At 49.9% G+C, this 14,732-nt stretch overlaps 1 protein-coding gene across 7 annotated transcripts in view; it reads left to right on the forward strand.

Moving 5' to 3' along the window:
- C17H4orf50 (chromosome 17 C4orf50 homolog) overlaps nt 1-14,732 on the forward strand; it is a 122,389-nt gene that overhangs the window by 22,675 nt on the left and 84,982 nt on the right. For all 7 annotated transcript variants that reach the window (XM_053567366.1, XM_053567367.1, XM_053567365.1 and 4 more), the window contains 3 exons: nt 5,884-6,004; nt 7,015-7,142; nt 8,893-11,271. In XM_053567366.1, the coding sequence (XP_053423341.1) occupies nt 5,884-6,004; nt 7,015-7,142; nt 8,893-11,271 (2,628 nt within the window). The remainder of the gene's footprint in view (nt 1-5,883; nt 6,005-7,014; nt 7,143-8,892; nt 11,272-14,732) is intronic.

Here is a 14,732-nt window from a genome sequence, read left to right on the forward strand (position 1 = left end):
GTAAGGTGCCAGCTGACCACCAGCTCTTAGGTTGAGTGTAGCCTGAGATTTAAGAAAAATTAAAATGCTAGAACCTATCGATAAGGGACTGCAGGGCCATAGGCCATCCTTTGGGGTCTCGGTGGAGCTGCACAAGCCCAGGGCCCTTGTACGTGGTGGCCAGGCTGCTGCTCAGCTGAAAAGTTACTTGCAGTCTAGAAAGTACCACGCTCTGTGTGACTTCCCAAAGCCACCAGTGGATTTTCAAAGGGGCTGTGAGGGACCTTGAGGATTGAGGGCAGGTCTTCAGCATCTATCTCTGGATAAGTGTGGTCACCACCAAAGGATCCCCCTTCAAAGCCCCCTCTGCTGTAACTCCCCATTGCCTCGGGAACCATGGCATTCGAAGCTCCTGGAGATCTGGCCTGGGCCGTTTCTCCACGTTCAGTCTCCTCCACCCTGCTCCAGCCTCACCAAGCTCCCGCAGGTCCCTGAGAACTCCAGGCTCTGCAGGCCTGTAAACCTTACCCCTGTCTAGAAGCTTCTACTGCCCACCTGCTGCTTAGACTGCTTGGTCAACTCTGCTACTTTTTCTCCATTCAGTGGGCATGTTGCTTCCTCCAGGAAGACCTTCCTGAGCACAACGTCAGCTCGTTCCCTCCTCTGCGTCCCCTGTGATGTGACCCACCTGGTTCCCCTAATATCCTCTGTGCCCGGCTGGCCACCCCCACAGCTGTGTGACCTTCTTCATCACCAGCTGGTTCAGACTCCAAATCCCAGCTCTGGCCAAGGCCTGTGAAATGTTTGGGGAGCAAGGGACTCGGTGATAAATGAACGTAAGAAGGTATTTGCTCCATTGCCTGTGGGAAATGGAAACTTGGGGGTTTGGGGTTTTTCTTTTTTTGAATATCAAATAAATTTTATTTATTTTTACATATACATGTGTTTATTAGGTTTCCATTTTTTGCCTTCACAAAATTGAAGAGGCTTAAAATTTAATAACAATAACAATGTTTAAGATAAGGACTAGAAACAAAAACCTTGTAAAGAATGAATGAACATAAATACATTCAGAAAAGAAATCAGAGAATTGCTGCATAGAGATATTAAGCAATAATAATAATAATAATGCAAAGAAAGTAACATTCACATTGTCAAATAAGAGTATATCTATTATAGAGTGCTTTTTTTTTTTTTAAACAGTCTCACTCTGTCACCTGGGCTAGAGTGTTGTGGTGTCAGCCTAGCTCACAGCAACCTCAAACTCTTGGGCTCAAACGACTCCTTTGCCTCAGCCTCCTGAGTAGCTGGGACTACTTGGCCCTGCTACCATACCTGGCTAACTTTTCTATTTTTCGTAGAGATGGGGTCTTGCTCTTGTTCAGGCTGGTCTCAAAATTCTGAGATCAAGGGATCCTCCTGTCTCAGTTTCCCAGGATGCAAGGATTACAGGTGTGAGCCACCAAGGAAATGGAAACTTCTGGCTGAAAGGACTGCCAGATGATGGTAATGCTGGGAAGTGAGGTACAGACGCTGGGGCATGCGCTGCAGATAGGAGGTCATCCCAAAGGCTGATGGTATCTAGTGCTGCCCACCTGCCTGGCATGGTAACATGTTGTACTCCTCACAACCAACTTCTGAGGGGGTAGAATTACTAATTCTCATTTTGCAGAAGAGGAAACCAAGGCAGGAGGTAAAGTCACTTGCCCGAGGAAGTGAAAGTTGTAGCACCTGAAAGGAGGCACAGGCTTCACCATCTCCTGAACTGGCCTCTTTGCTATGTCTGATGTGCTCTGGGGAGCCCTGGTGTCAGTTATGGTGAGGGCAGTTATCGTGAGAATGTGTTTTATTTGCTTCATATTTATAAAGCACTTTCTTGGGAGACAGGATCTCACAGACCCTCTGAGGAGACCAGGCATTGGTATTCCTGCCCCCAGCCCATGGTCTGGAGTAGTTACACTTTTCAGATCAACTCACTTGGAGCCCCGGTCCCGGGAGGAATGGGCCACTGCAAAGACATACCCCAACCTGAGGAGTGAGGGGAGGGCGTTTCTGCTCAGGGTCCCAGGTGAAAGGTGATTAAAAAGAACCGGCCATGATTGGCAAGGTGAACATGGTTTATCTCAGACGTGTCTGCATGCTTCCATTATGAGTGTGCACTGGGTATCCCCATGTCCCTGGTATGTGAACCAGGCCTGGACCTTGCTCTCCAAAAGCTTACTGGGGAGGCCCACCCAGACGCAGACACTGGTGCTACAGTGCTGCTCCATCAGAGGACAGTGCGGGACTGTGGCCTGGCCCGGAGGGTAACAGGGATGCTCGTGCAGAGAGATGAACAGGCAGGCTCTTAAAATGTCCTTGTCCACTGTTGTCCCAGAGCTGAGATCACGCTCAAGTGTCGGGGATTTAGGAATTGCTGGATGGTCCTGCCACCTGTGTGCCAGTAGTGTGCCTAGAGCACCCCCTGGTGGTAGCTGCATGAATCGTTTCGTTGTTGGATGGGTGGTCGGCAGCTCCTGGCTCCCAGTTCGCATCTGTGCAGAACTGCCTATTACATGTTTGTTACTCTGGTGGCAAGCAAGGGCTTTAAACAACAGTGTTAATAACCAGAAAACAAAATATAGGCAAAATGTATGAACATACAAGTAATATAAAAGAAATACAAATGGCCAGTGGTCTTACAAAGAACGGTCAGCTCCATTTTTTATTAAATAGACTCAAATCACCAAAACCTTGGGATTCTCCTTTCTCCAATACATTTGTCAAATATTAAGCATCTCGCTGCTGTGGAGTGTTTGAGTCATTGGGAAGATAAACGGGTACAGCCTCTGGGCAGGGCTGTCCACCAGTAAGTATTAAATGCCTTAAAAATGTCTATGCCGGGTGGCGCCTGTGGCTCAGTGAGTAGGGCACTGTCCCCATATACCGAGGGTGGTGGGTTCAAACCCAGCCCTGGCTGAACTGCAACAAAAAAATAGCCGGGCGTTGTGGCGGGCGCCTGTAGTCCCAGCTGCTCGGGAGGCTGAGGCAAGAGAATCGCGGAAGCCCAAGAGCTGGAGTTTGCTGTGAGTCCTGTGACATCATGGCACTCTACCGAGGGTGGTAAAGTGAGACTCTGTCTCTCCAAAAAAAAAAAAAAAAAAAGTCTATGCCTGTTTCTCAGCCATTCAGCTTCCAAGAATGTATCCAATAAGGGATAAGACAGTGCAGAAGAGTTACGCATGGCTCTCTTTATAGTTGGTAAAGATTGGAAACAACCTCAATGTCCAATCAGAAGGAATTGGTTGGTAACTTAAGGCATCCTTATGAAATGGATGCCACACAGCTGTAAAACCCACGTCGCAGAAGAACTTGTAGAGAGATGATCCTTCTATATCATTAAACAGAAAGGGCACAAAGTAAAAATTCACATTTCGTATAAGTAGAAATTGTACAATGTCTATGCCTAGGAAAATATGTGTGCCCAGAGAAAAGCCCAGAAGGATATATTCTAACACGTTTGTGTTTGTGTCTGGATATTATTTTATTCCCCACTTTCTTCTTTTTGCTTAGATTTCAAAATAATTGCACATTAAAGCTAAAACCAGACAAAGTTATAGGCAAAGTTAGGAAATCCTGACGAAGCTAAGCCCAGTGAAGAGCACTCGGGGACAGAGAGGGTCCCACCTCACATCTGGAGACCTGAGCTTTGCACCTGTTCTCCTACCAATCTGCTGTTTGACCTTGCACAAGGGACTCACCCTCTCTGAGTAATGACTTATCACTTGTGAAATGAAGTGGATGAACTAGACCATAGGTGCCATTTAAGCATAGCCTCATCTTCCAGTCTGTCCCCCAGTGGATGTCAGCTCTTTTAAAGCAGGGATCCATGCCTGGCTATGCACGGCTGTATCCCCAGCTCCGGAGCAGGCCCTGCTCAGTGAGCATTGGTGGAATTTCACTGAGTCAACACTTGGCATTGAAACAAAATCTAAGTGAGATTTGCAGGATACTTAGAACCGTTGCTACCTTCTCGAGATGTGAAAGTGGCTTTCTGCACTGCCTCCCAGCTGCCACCCCTTCTGCTGTCCTTCCTCTTTCCCTCGACTTCCCCATCTTCCTGTTCTTCCTTGAATTTCGTCCCTTCCTTTTCCTATCCTATTCCCCTTTTTGTCTTTCTCATTCGTTTTCTTTCTCTCCTTTTGCTTTTGGCTTTTCATATCTTCTCTTCTCCATCTCACTCCTACGATGACTTTGAGCTGCTGACAAAAGTGTTTAACTCTAGTCAAGTGAGACCCAAGTGGAGGAAACAAGAGGCTGTGGGCTCAGGGACAACTGTGGGTACAGGGATGGCTGAGGGCGTGGGGATGGCTGTGGGCATGGGGAGGGCACGGGATGGCTGAGGCAGCCAGCCAGATTGGGGTCCATCAGAAAAGAATGCCATTGCCCAGGCCCTCTGGTTTTACTTGGTTTGGGTCAAAGATCTTGCATTGGTACTTGCTGAAAGCTTCCGGATGATTCTGTCGTGTGGCCAGACTTGAGATCCTGGCTTGTGGTGCGATGTAGACATGACAGATACCATCAGACATGTAAATGGGAGGTCACACACCAAGAGGGGGAGGAGATGATGCTGAGGGAAGGTACCAAGGACTTAATCCAGGGGAGGATCAGGAAGGACAAAGAAGGCCTCTAGGATCTGCCTCTCAGCTGGACCCAGAGGGGAGGAGGTCAGCCAGTGAGAGGGCAGGTGAGCCAAAGGCTCTGAGGATGGAGGGAAGAGGCCGTCCCAGGGGCAGGAGGGTGAAAGGGAGAGGGGGGCAGGTTGGCGGGCAGGGAGTTGAGCTTTCCCTGGAAGTGCTGCCTCTGAGAGCCATCTGATCCAGTTTCCCTTTCAGTAAGATCAGTTGGGCCCCAAGGCAGAGAGAGCATGGCAGGTAGAGAGGGGAGGGCATGTGGGTGCTGTGTGGAGAGCCAGGAAGCCCAGTATGACACCTGGAGTGGCCTCCGTGCCCACTGCGCTGTGCACTGACCTACGGCCTGAGGGAGCCCAGGAAGGCTTTGCAGTGTGAGGGTCTCCTGGTAGCTGAGAAGAATGTGAGGGGTGTCTCCTGCATGCAGGTGAGGGCCTGGGGACAGGTGAGGAGGGGACCGGGCATTTACCTACTCAGGTCCATTTCCTCCTCACTGAGAACCTCCCCTGGCACCTAGCGGGAATCTAATAAGTATTCGCAAAATAAATGCACCAATAAATCTAAAACATCTGTTCTTCTGCTACTGTCTACCCAGCTAATTATCATTTATTGAGCTCCTACTGTGTGTCAGGCCAGGGTGCAGGTGTAGACAAACGAGGCCAAATTTCCTTCATAAAGGAGCCAGTGGGAAAGGGGCAAGTTACACTCCAGCGGTGGGGTGGGACACAGCAGCAGAAGCGGCCCAGGGCAGCAGGAGCCCAGAGGAGGCCTGTCCCCAGACCCTCGTGGATGGCACGTGGGAACTGCTAGCCCCACACCTCAACCCGTAGCAGCAGGGAAGGAGCAGGCTCTGAGGCCTCATTTGCACAGAGGGCGGCTGGCCGGGAGTCTCCTCCCTGACTGCCCCTCTGAGGGGGCTGGGAAGCTTTGGTGCTCTCTAGGGGCCCAGATGCATCTCGGCTGGACTGATGAGCTCCTCCCAGGGTGGGATGCCACTGTTACTATCCACTGAAAGGCACCCCAGAGCAAAAAGGAGGTAGTTTGGCCTGGTGAGCTAAGAGCACAGGATCAGGACATCTGCCAGGCCACACATGCCCTCTGCTCACTTAGCCTCGGTCTCCTCACACATAAGGGGTCTCAGTCCACTGCAGGGGAGGGACCTGTGGGGAGTGGCTTGGAGTGGACCCTTCATCTGGGACACTGACGGCTCCTGACTTCGTTTGTCTTATTCCAGGACACCTGGGGCTGTGTTCAGGGTGACTCACTGCGCGTGCTCAGGGAGGATGTGCTAGATGCCTGCAGAAGCCAAGGCTGCCTCCGGTCTGAGGATGCCCCTGGGCCTTGGGCCTCGGCAGGTTTGTGGGTGCTGCTGTGCATGCAGGCTTAATCCTCCGGGGGTCCTGATGATGTGGGGGAGAGTGGTCCCCCTCCACAGATAGGAAGCTGAGGCTCTGAGAGGTCATGTCATCTGCTCACACAGCTGGTAAAGGTGAGGTGGGGGTCAGTGTGAGCAGCATGCACCAGGGGTCTTTGACTTTGGCTCAGCTAGACATGTAGGTTCACACCCTCAGGTCTTGGGAAGGTGCCAGCCGGGGACCCAGCAGGCCAGCAGGGGGGCTCTGTCTAACGGAAGTTCACGCAGCAGCCGGGAGCTGTCCTGCCCCTCAGCCCCACTCCAGTTGACAGCTCAGGTGTAAGGGAGTGGGCTCACACCTGGCAGGTCCGGGAGCTGCTGACTCAGAAGCCTCTCATACCTCACTTGTCCCTGACATGAGCCAGTATCTCGAGATGAGTCTCGGGCCTGGTTTTCAAAGCCCTGTGCTCAGGGAGCCTTATGGTTATACTGTCCACTGAGGTTTGCTGCTAGCCCTCCAAGCCCAAATGCAGTCTGGGGATTGCAGTATCTCACGTATTTATAGCACCACAACGCGGCTGACAAATGCAGCCAGTGTCACCCCTTTAGCTTGTTTCTGGGGAGCAGAGCTGCCAAGTCAACCCAGGTCAAATTTGTCCTGGCTGCAGGAATTTATTTGTCTTTGCGCCAACTGTATGGGGCTGAGAGGGGAGTCATTTGGCAGGTAATGATGCCAAGGCTCAGGAAGCCTTTGCAGATTTTGTCCAGTGTAGGGTGCTCTGTGGTCAGAAGAGTGGCTTAGAGACCTAGTCACAAGCAGACAGTCACTTCACATCTCTGAGCCTCAATGTCCTCACTCGACAAAATGGTTAGTGCTCACCAGGCCACCCTTGGGGTCACCCAGGGACGGTGCTGCCTTAGCCAAATGGCAGGTGGCACGGTTGCTGGTGGCAGTCATGGTGAAGCTCCCAGGACAGCCTTTTTAACCCCTGGGGTCATGTTACTTTCTAGGACAGCCCCGGGAGGGGCCCCGCACCTGGGGCTGTGTTGAGGCTGGACGAGACTCTTCTGTTTTGATGCCCAGGCTGGAGAACACGGGCAAACTCCCAAGAGACCTGAGAGGGTCTGACCAGGAACCGGTGAGATCAGAGGCTTTCTGCCTGTACAAGTGTCCCCGAGGCCTCAGCAGCCCTACTGTGTGTATATATGGTGTGGCCACCTCAACAGGGGTGGGGCTGGGGGAGAAGCCCCAGGTATGGAAGAACATTCTGGAAATGGTTGAGAGGGATGCCCTGAGACTGGGGGTAGGGAGTGGAAGGAGGCTGCCATGGCACAGTTGTCACCTCCCTGGAGCCTCCTGACATCAAGGCAGGTGCTGCCACCTGGTCTAGAAAGGAGGGGATGGGCCCCTAGAAGCTGCCATGATTCCCTAAGACCACCCAGCTGTCTCTGTGGCCTACACCCTGCCCCACGCCCTCCCTGGTGGGTGGAAATCTCACTCTGAGGCTACCACATGTCATGGACTTTCTCAGCCTCTGTTCCCTCATCCGTCCCCTGGACACGGGCTATCGCTGCTGGTCTGGAGGGGGCTCTGCGGCTGGAAGCAGAGGGGCCTCCATTCATCATTCATTTGCATTCTGCTCATGGCTCGTGACATTTATTGAATGTCACACATGTACACTCCTAACTCCTGTCCCTGTCCCTTCTGATGCCAAGGCATCCCACTTTATAGATGAGGAGGCTGAGGCCTTGGGAGGTTGAGGATTTGCCCAAGACTTGCCCCCAGGTCTGTATGTCTCTGGGGCAAGCACACACTTCACTGCGGATAGCCGGTACAGTGTCCTGGTATTTTGATGGGAAAATACACAGAGGACAGAGGATGGGTGCTGCCCACAGGCAGGTCCAGGGAGCAGGGATGTGGGAGCACCCCGTGTGTGGGTGGCCCTCCCAGCCTTCAAGGCTCCTCTGCTGCTGGTATACCCACCTCCAAGGAGTCATACCCTCTCTGATTCTCTCTGACAGATCCCCCTGTCCTTTTTACATTGGTCTAGACCTGCCTGGACTCTCCCAGCTGATCTGGGGATTCCACCAAGAACACACTCACAGCCCCCCAGGGCTCCCAGACAGCCTGGCTAAAGCCAAACCTCATCTCCCCACCCTCCCTTCAGCCCAGCCTGGGTCTCTTCTATGAGCTGGGCCCATCTTCCTCTCTGGATGAACACACTGAATAAGTAAATATGAAAATACATTTTAAAATATCTAGGAAACAACTTCTGTGTACATGGCACTGTTCTAGGCCCAGAGTGTGAACAAAAATGAAGTCCCTGCCATGGGGAGTGGGAAGCTCACACTGGCTCTGTCCACTGGACTATTCTGTGGTGCTGGTGACATCCTGCAACTGTGCTGTCCAGGGCGGTCACCATGAGCTACGTGGGGCCACTGAGTACTTGAAATGTGGCTCCTGAGGCCGCTGCGGGGCTGAATGTTAACTCGTATAAATCACTTTACATTTCAGGAGCCCCACGTGGCTTGTGGCTGCTGGGCTGGACAGTGTGGAGTCTCGGGGTCAGAGCAGAACAGTAGAGACATAAGCAGGCCACATGGTGTGAGGGAGCGGAGGGCACATGGGATAAGTCTGGGAGGTCAAGAGGGGGCCTTCTGGAGGAGGCAGAGCTTGAATGGCATGAGGGAGGGAACCACGAGGGCATCTGGGGAAGGACAATCCGGGCAAAGGACCCGGGGCGGCAGTAGGCTTGGCCTGTGAGGGAAGGAGCCGGGCTGGCACGCAGCTGATGGGAAGCACGGAGAACAAGGGAGGTGAGGTCAGAGGTGGGGCAGGGGCCTGCGCGGAGGAGAGACCGCCTCACACTCATGTCTTTCCATTCACAGCTTCCTCTGGCTGAGCCCAGCTCAGATAGACAGATTCTTGTCCTCATCTGTGGCTGCCCCCCAGGGCAGTGCTTGGACGGATCACTCCTCCCTGTGGACCTGGCCAGGATTTCAGCGACTTCGGCAGCTGAACCTGCCCCAGACTCCTTTCTTCTGGTGCGGACATCCACACTCCCTCTCTGGGGGCTGGACAGGGACTCTGCTCTCCAGCTGCCACTGCTGCTCCAGGGGGCTCTCCCAGAAGAACTCCAAACCCAAGAGGTGTCAGACACCAGGCCCCTGCGTGTTGCTAGAGCCACAGGGCACCCCGGCTGGGGCAGTCGCCAAGCAAGGCGCTACCCCTCCCTCTGCCAAGAGGCCCCCCATGTTGTGAATCACCGATTTCCCAGGACAGGGCCGGAGGATCTAAAAGACAATGGGCGTGAAGGAGGAAGGGCCCTAGGAGGGAGGAGGGAGGCGGAAGAGGCACAGGGGACCTTGGGCAAGAAGGAGGAAGCCCTCAGAGAAAACTGCCAGCCGAGCCAGGGGTGCCATGCGCACCCGAATTTGGAGAATGGGGTTCATGCTGCAGGGGCTGTGCAGGACCAGGCTATCGTCAGCTGTCCCAGGCTCCTGCAGGAGTTTCCGATGCTCCTCCTCCAGGGGGTGGCCTCTGTGTCAAAGGAGGCTCCCGAAAGCCTGAGCAGGAAAGGAAGGGTGGAAGGATGTGTCTGGGGCCTCCCGGGGGAGCTGCCATCAGAGCAAGAAGTGACACCTCCAGGCCCCTTCTCCAGGGCTCATGGGACCGAAGAATCATGGCCAGCAGGTGGTCACCTCCTGGAAGGGAAGAGCAGAGGGAAGGGCGGGGAGGAGAGCCAGTCGCGGTTCAGAGAGGCTCTGCTTCTGCAAGAAGGGAGTCACGAGGATGGAGACCAGGAGAAGGAAGGGGGGGAGTCACTTTATCAGGAAGCATCCAGTCTCGGTCACAGGGATGTCCCTGAGGAGCCTGACTCTGAGGCACATGAGGGCAAGGAGATGCTTTTCTTCCTGGGAGAGAGAGGCTTGCTGCACAGGGCAGCCTTACCAGGTGGCAGGGATGAACCCACCAGTAGCCCCTGGGCTCTGAGCAAAGGCCGTGACAGGTATACTCCCAGAATAGATGAATTTGCAGAGGAGATGGAGGCTTGTTTCCAGCAACTCTCCATCCTGAGGCCTGGTGGGGGGGGGCATTGGCAGGAAGCCTCTGCACTGGCCGGAGACAACTGGACATTTGCTCAGAAGTGGCCCAGCTCTGAGGAGAGCACTTGCTCTCAACAGGTTTGGGGAAGCCAGGGCTTGGGCATTTGCCCTGTCCAGAAAACAAAGGCCAAAGAGAGTGGTGAAGGTGTTAAACTGGGAAAGAACACAGCCCTGGGTGCCTACAATGTCCTTCAGGGGACTGATGGGGGCGAGGCCATCCTGGGCCCTCCAGAGGGGCCCACCGAGCCACTGAGGGAGCTGGAGGGAGTGAGGAGCAAGTTCCATCAGCTCATTTCTGGACTGAAGAGGGAGAGGGGGAAGGCTTTACGTGACAATGCCAAACTTCAGGGAGACCGGGAGAGATACCGCAAAAAGGTGTATGCCCTTGAAAAAGAGAGAGAGAGAGACATGACAACCATCTCCAGGCTCCAGCGGGATAACGAGATGCTGGTAAGACACGTCTCTCCCTTAAAGGAGGAGCTGGACCAGTATTTGCAGGTCATCTCTCTCCTTGAGGACTGCAACAGGAAGAGTTATAGCAAAATTTCCGGACTTGAGGAGGAAAATGAAAGACTAAAAGAGAATTTGAGCCAACTCCAGAAGGCCACAGCTGAGAGTCTGAGAAGCTGCAGAGGTGCAATGGAGCGGGTTTCCCTGGAGAACTGGGAGCTCAAGGCGCTTACTTCGGAGCTTGGGGTCAGTTATAAAGAGCTGATAAGGGAGGTAGTGCTGGGAATGGAAGACATCATCCGAGCCTTCAGGGGGGAGAATGAGCAGCTTCTGGGCAGGGTTCATGTCCTGGAGAGGAAGGTTGCCTTGCAAAGGAGCACAGACGTGGGAGGAAGGGGGCACCTTCCGGAAGAAACTGAGGTACTTACAGTAGACAAAGAGGTTCAGGTGACTCAGCTCTCAGGGCCCTGCTTGGAGGAGGAAAGGGGTCAGACTGCAGGGCAGACAGGACCTTCCTTAGACATGGAGCATTCCAGATGCAACGCTGCTTCTCCTCCATCGCTGCTCTGGAGAAATGCCGGAATATCCAGTGCTCTGCAAGGACGCATCAGTGGTGTGGGAGCGAAAGGAGCTCATTTGGAAAAAGAGAAAAGGCCCCGGTGTTCTGTAGCTGCAGGACAAGCTCCGAGGTCTCCGAGCGACGGCCCCCAGGTAGGTTGTGTCTGCGAAGCTGCTCCCTGCTCACCCTCCGCAGTGTGGCTGTGTCAGGGTCCGCTCCATTAACCCGTGGGGTCCTCCAGAGCCCTGGGAGGTGGCCGTCATCCCCTCCCCATGTACCAGGTGAGAAAAGAAGTGAAGTCACAGAGCCCGAAGTCACACAGCTAGCAAGGAGTGGCGCTGGGACTCACCCCTGGCCACTCTGGCCCCCGAGTCCCTGTTCTTACGCCCTCTCTGCTTAGGCTCAGCAGGGCTCCCACAGGTTGTGTGCAGTTTACTGACCCATTGGACCGTGCATTTTCCCATCTGAGGGTTCAAGCAGCCCAAGTCGTGTTTCTGTACATTGACTGTTGAATGTTGTGATAGAGCAACAGACTGCAGAACGTGGTAAAACCTGATTCACACCAGCTCTGTGCCTGCAGGCCTGTGACGTTGAGCTCAGATGCAAACTTCTCTGCCTTGCTGTCCTCATGTGTGGACAATGCTCCACCTTTGGGGCTCCTGATGCCTGTGAGGTGTCCAGGAGGCTGGGTGCTGGTTGTGTTTATTCCTGTTGTTCTCTGTCTCTGCTCTTTGGCCCTTCCTCACATCTCCCCCGTCTCTCTCTCCTCCCCTCCCCTCTTTTCTCTCTTTCCCCCCCCCCCAAGCAATTTTATCAACCATTTCAAAGCATAAGCTTTTGGCTTTATGGATTTTCTTCATTACTTGTATTTTATTTCATTGGTTGCTTCTTAGGTCTTCCCTAGTTTTTCTTTCACTTTCTTTTGATTCAATCTGATGTTCTTTTTTTCGCTTCTCCTGTTGAAAGCTTGAATCATTAATTTTCAACTGTTCTTCTGCAGAGTGCACAATGGAAGCTATACATTTCTCTCCAAGCATCCCACACAATTGGATGTGATATTTTTCAGTTCAAAGTGGTTTCTAATTTCTAGTAGGATTTCTCTTTGACCTACGGATTATTTAAAAATATGCTGCTTGATTTATAAGAGAAATTTGCCAAAGAATTTTTTAGTTTTATTTTTGTTATTGGTTTCTAGTTTCCTTCCATTGTTGTCAGAAAGTATACATTAGGTTATTTTAATCTTTCGAAATGTGTTGAGACTTGTTTTACTGACCAGGCGATGGCATATGCCACAAGCTCTTGTCAAAAACACATATTCTGTGATTTTTAAGTATTAGGCCAAGCTAATTAATTGCTTTTATCAAACCTTATGTATCTTTACTTTTATGTCCTCTTTTGGTTTTGCTATTTACCAAGATGAGTTTTAAAATTTCCAACTTTGAGTGTGCATTCATATATTTCTTCTTCTAGTTACATTGTTCTTTTTTATATATTATAATATTATTTAATTTATTCTATTTGCTATTTTTTCATTTATCTCTTCTGTTTCTTTTAATAGTTTCCTTTCTGCCTTTGTTTTTGCTATTAATCTATTTTTTTCCTTTTTTGTTAGCTTATTGCATTATTTATCTTATATTAGTATTTTAGTGGTTACCCTAGAAATATTAAAATATATCTATTAATTCTTTAAATTTACCTTAAATTAACACTTTCACTGTGTCTCAGATGATGCAAACATATTTTAATAGTGTTTATTTCAACTTTTCTGTTTATTTTTCATATGTATAACTCTAGTACAAGTCATTGTTATTTTATTTTTATTATAGGTTAATATAAAGGTACATACAAGTAGATTACATTATTTGCGTTAGTAAGGTCAAGTTCAAAGTCTGAGTTGTAGCTAAGTCCTTCACCCAGGAAGTGTGCCATATATTTCTACATTGTACCTGATAGATGGGAACTAATCTAGCCACCCCCTTCTTAAATTTTTTTTTTCCCCTTCTTAAATTTGTGTTTTTCTCTCATGTGGATCTGTCATTGTTGATCTGTTAACTTCAACATAGTATTAAGTACGTGAAGTGCTTGCTTTTCCATTCTTGAGATACTTTAGTTAGGAGAATGTTCTCCAGATCCATCCAGGTTAATACAAAAGATGCAAAGTCGCCATCTTTTTATGGCTGAATAGTATTCTATGGTGTACATAGGCCACAGTTTATTAATCCATTCATGGGGATTTGTGCCCACATCTTTGCAATTGTGAATTGAGCTGCCATAAACATTCAAGTGCACATGTCCTTATGATAAAAATTTTTTTTTCTTCCGGGTAGATATCTAGTCATGGGATTGCAGGATCAATTTGGAGGTGTACTTTAAGTTCTTTGGGGATTCTTCATACTTCTGTCCAGAAGGGCTGTATTAGTTTGCAGTCCCACCAGCACAGGATAGTGTTCCCTTCTCTCCACAACCACACCAACATCTGCAGATTTGGGACTTTGCGATGTGGGCTGTTCTCACTAGAGTTAGGTGATATCTCACAGAGGCTTTGATTTGCATTTCTCTGATGATTGTGTTACTGTTCTTTTTATTTACCCACATCTTTACATGCTCTTGTGCTGTTTACTCTTCCTCTTCTGTGGATCGGTTTTCCTTCTGCCTTAAGAACTTTTTTTTTTTTGCAGCTTTTGGCCAGGGCCAGATTTGAACCCACCACCTCCGATATCTCCGGTATATGGGGCTGACACCCTACTCCTTTGAGCCACAGGCGTTGCCCAGAACTTTGTTATTTTTGATAGTGAGGGTTTGCTACTGATTAATTCTCTTGTGTTTATTTTAATGAAAATAATTTTTCACCTTTACTTTTTAAAGATTTTTTTTCCCGGGGCAGCAGCGCCTGTGGCTCAAGGAGTAGGGCGCTGGTCCCATATGCCAGAGGTGGCGGGTTCAAACCCAGCCCTGGCCAAAAACCAAAAAACAAAAACAAAAAAACAAAACAAATAAAGATTTTTTTTCCCATTAGATTCAGAACTTTGGATACGCAAGTATTTCCCCCTCTTTTGGCAATTGAAAGATCTCATTCCACTCTCTTCTGCCTCCCATAGTTTCTGTCCAGAAATCAGTTGTAATTGTCATTGTTTTCTTCCCTTTCCCACCCCTAAAAGAAATCTGGTCATTTTATCTCTGACGGCTTTTAAGTTTCTTTTTTATCTGTGGGTTCTGGCAGTTTCACTATGATGTGCCTAGGTATGGTTTTACTCGTATTTATATTGCTTGGGGGTATTTGAGCTTCTTGAAGCTGTATATTCATGTCTTTTAACAGACAGGGAACATTCTTGGTTATTATTTTTTCAAATATTTTATTCTATCCGATTTTTCTCTCTTTTCCTCCTAGAAATCCAGACTTTTTGACGATATCCCACATCTTTCAAAAACTCTATTCTACCTAATTTCAATTTTCTATTGACCTTTTAGTCCATTAATCTTATGTTGTACTATGCCCATCTTCTCTTAAATCCATCCAATGAGTCCCTAATTTCATGTATTGTATTTTGCATTTCTAGACTATTTTATTCTTTTTAAAAAGAGATTCTGATTCTCTGTTGAAATACTCTATTTT

The sequence above is a fragment of the Nycticebus coucang genome, chromosome 17, assembly GCF_027406575.1.
Source record: "Nycticebus coucang isolate mNycCou1 chromosome 17, mNycCou1.pri, whole genome shotgun sequence".
Taxonomy (NCBI): Eukaryota; Metazoa; Chordata; class Mammalia; order Primates; family Lorisidae; genus Nycticebus; species Nycticebus coucang.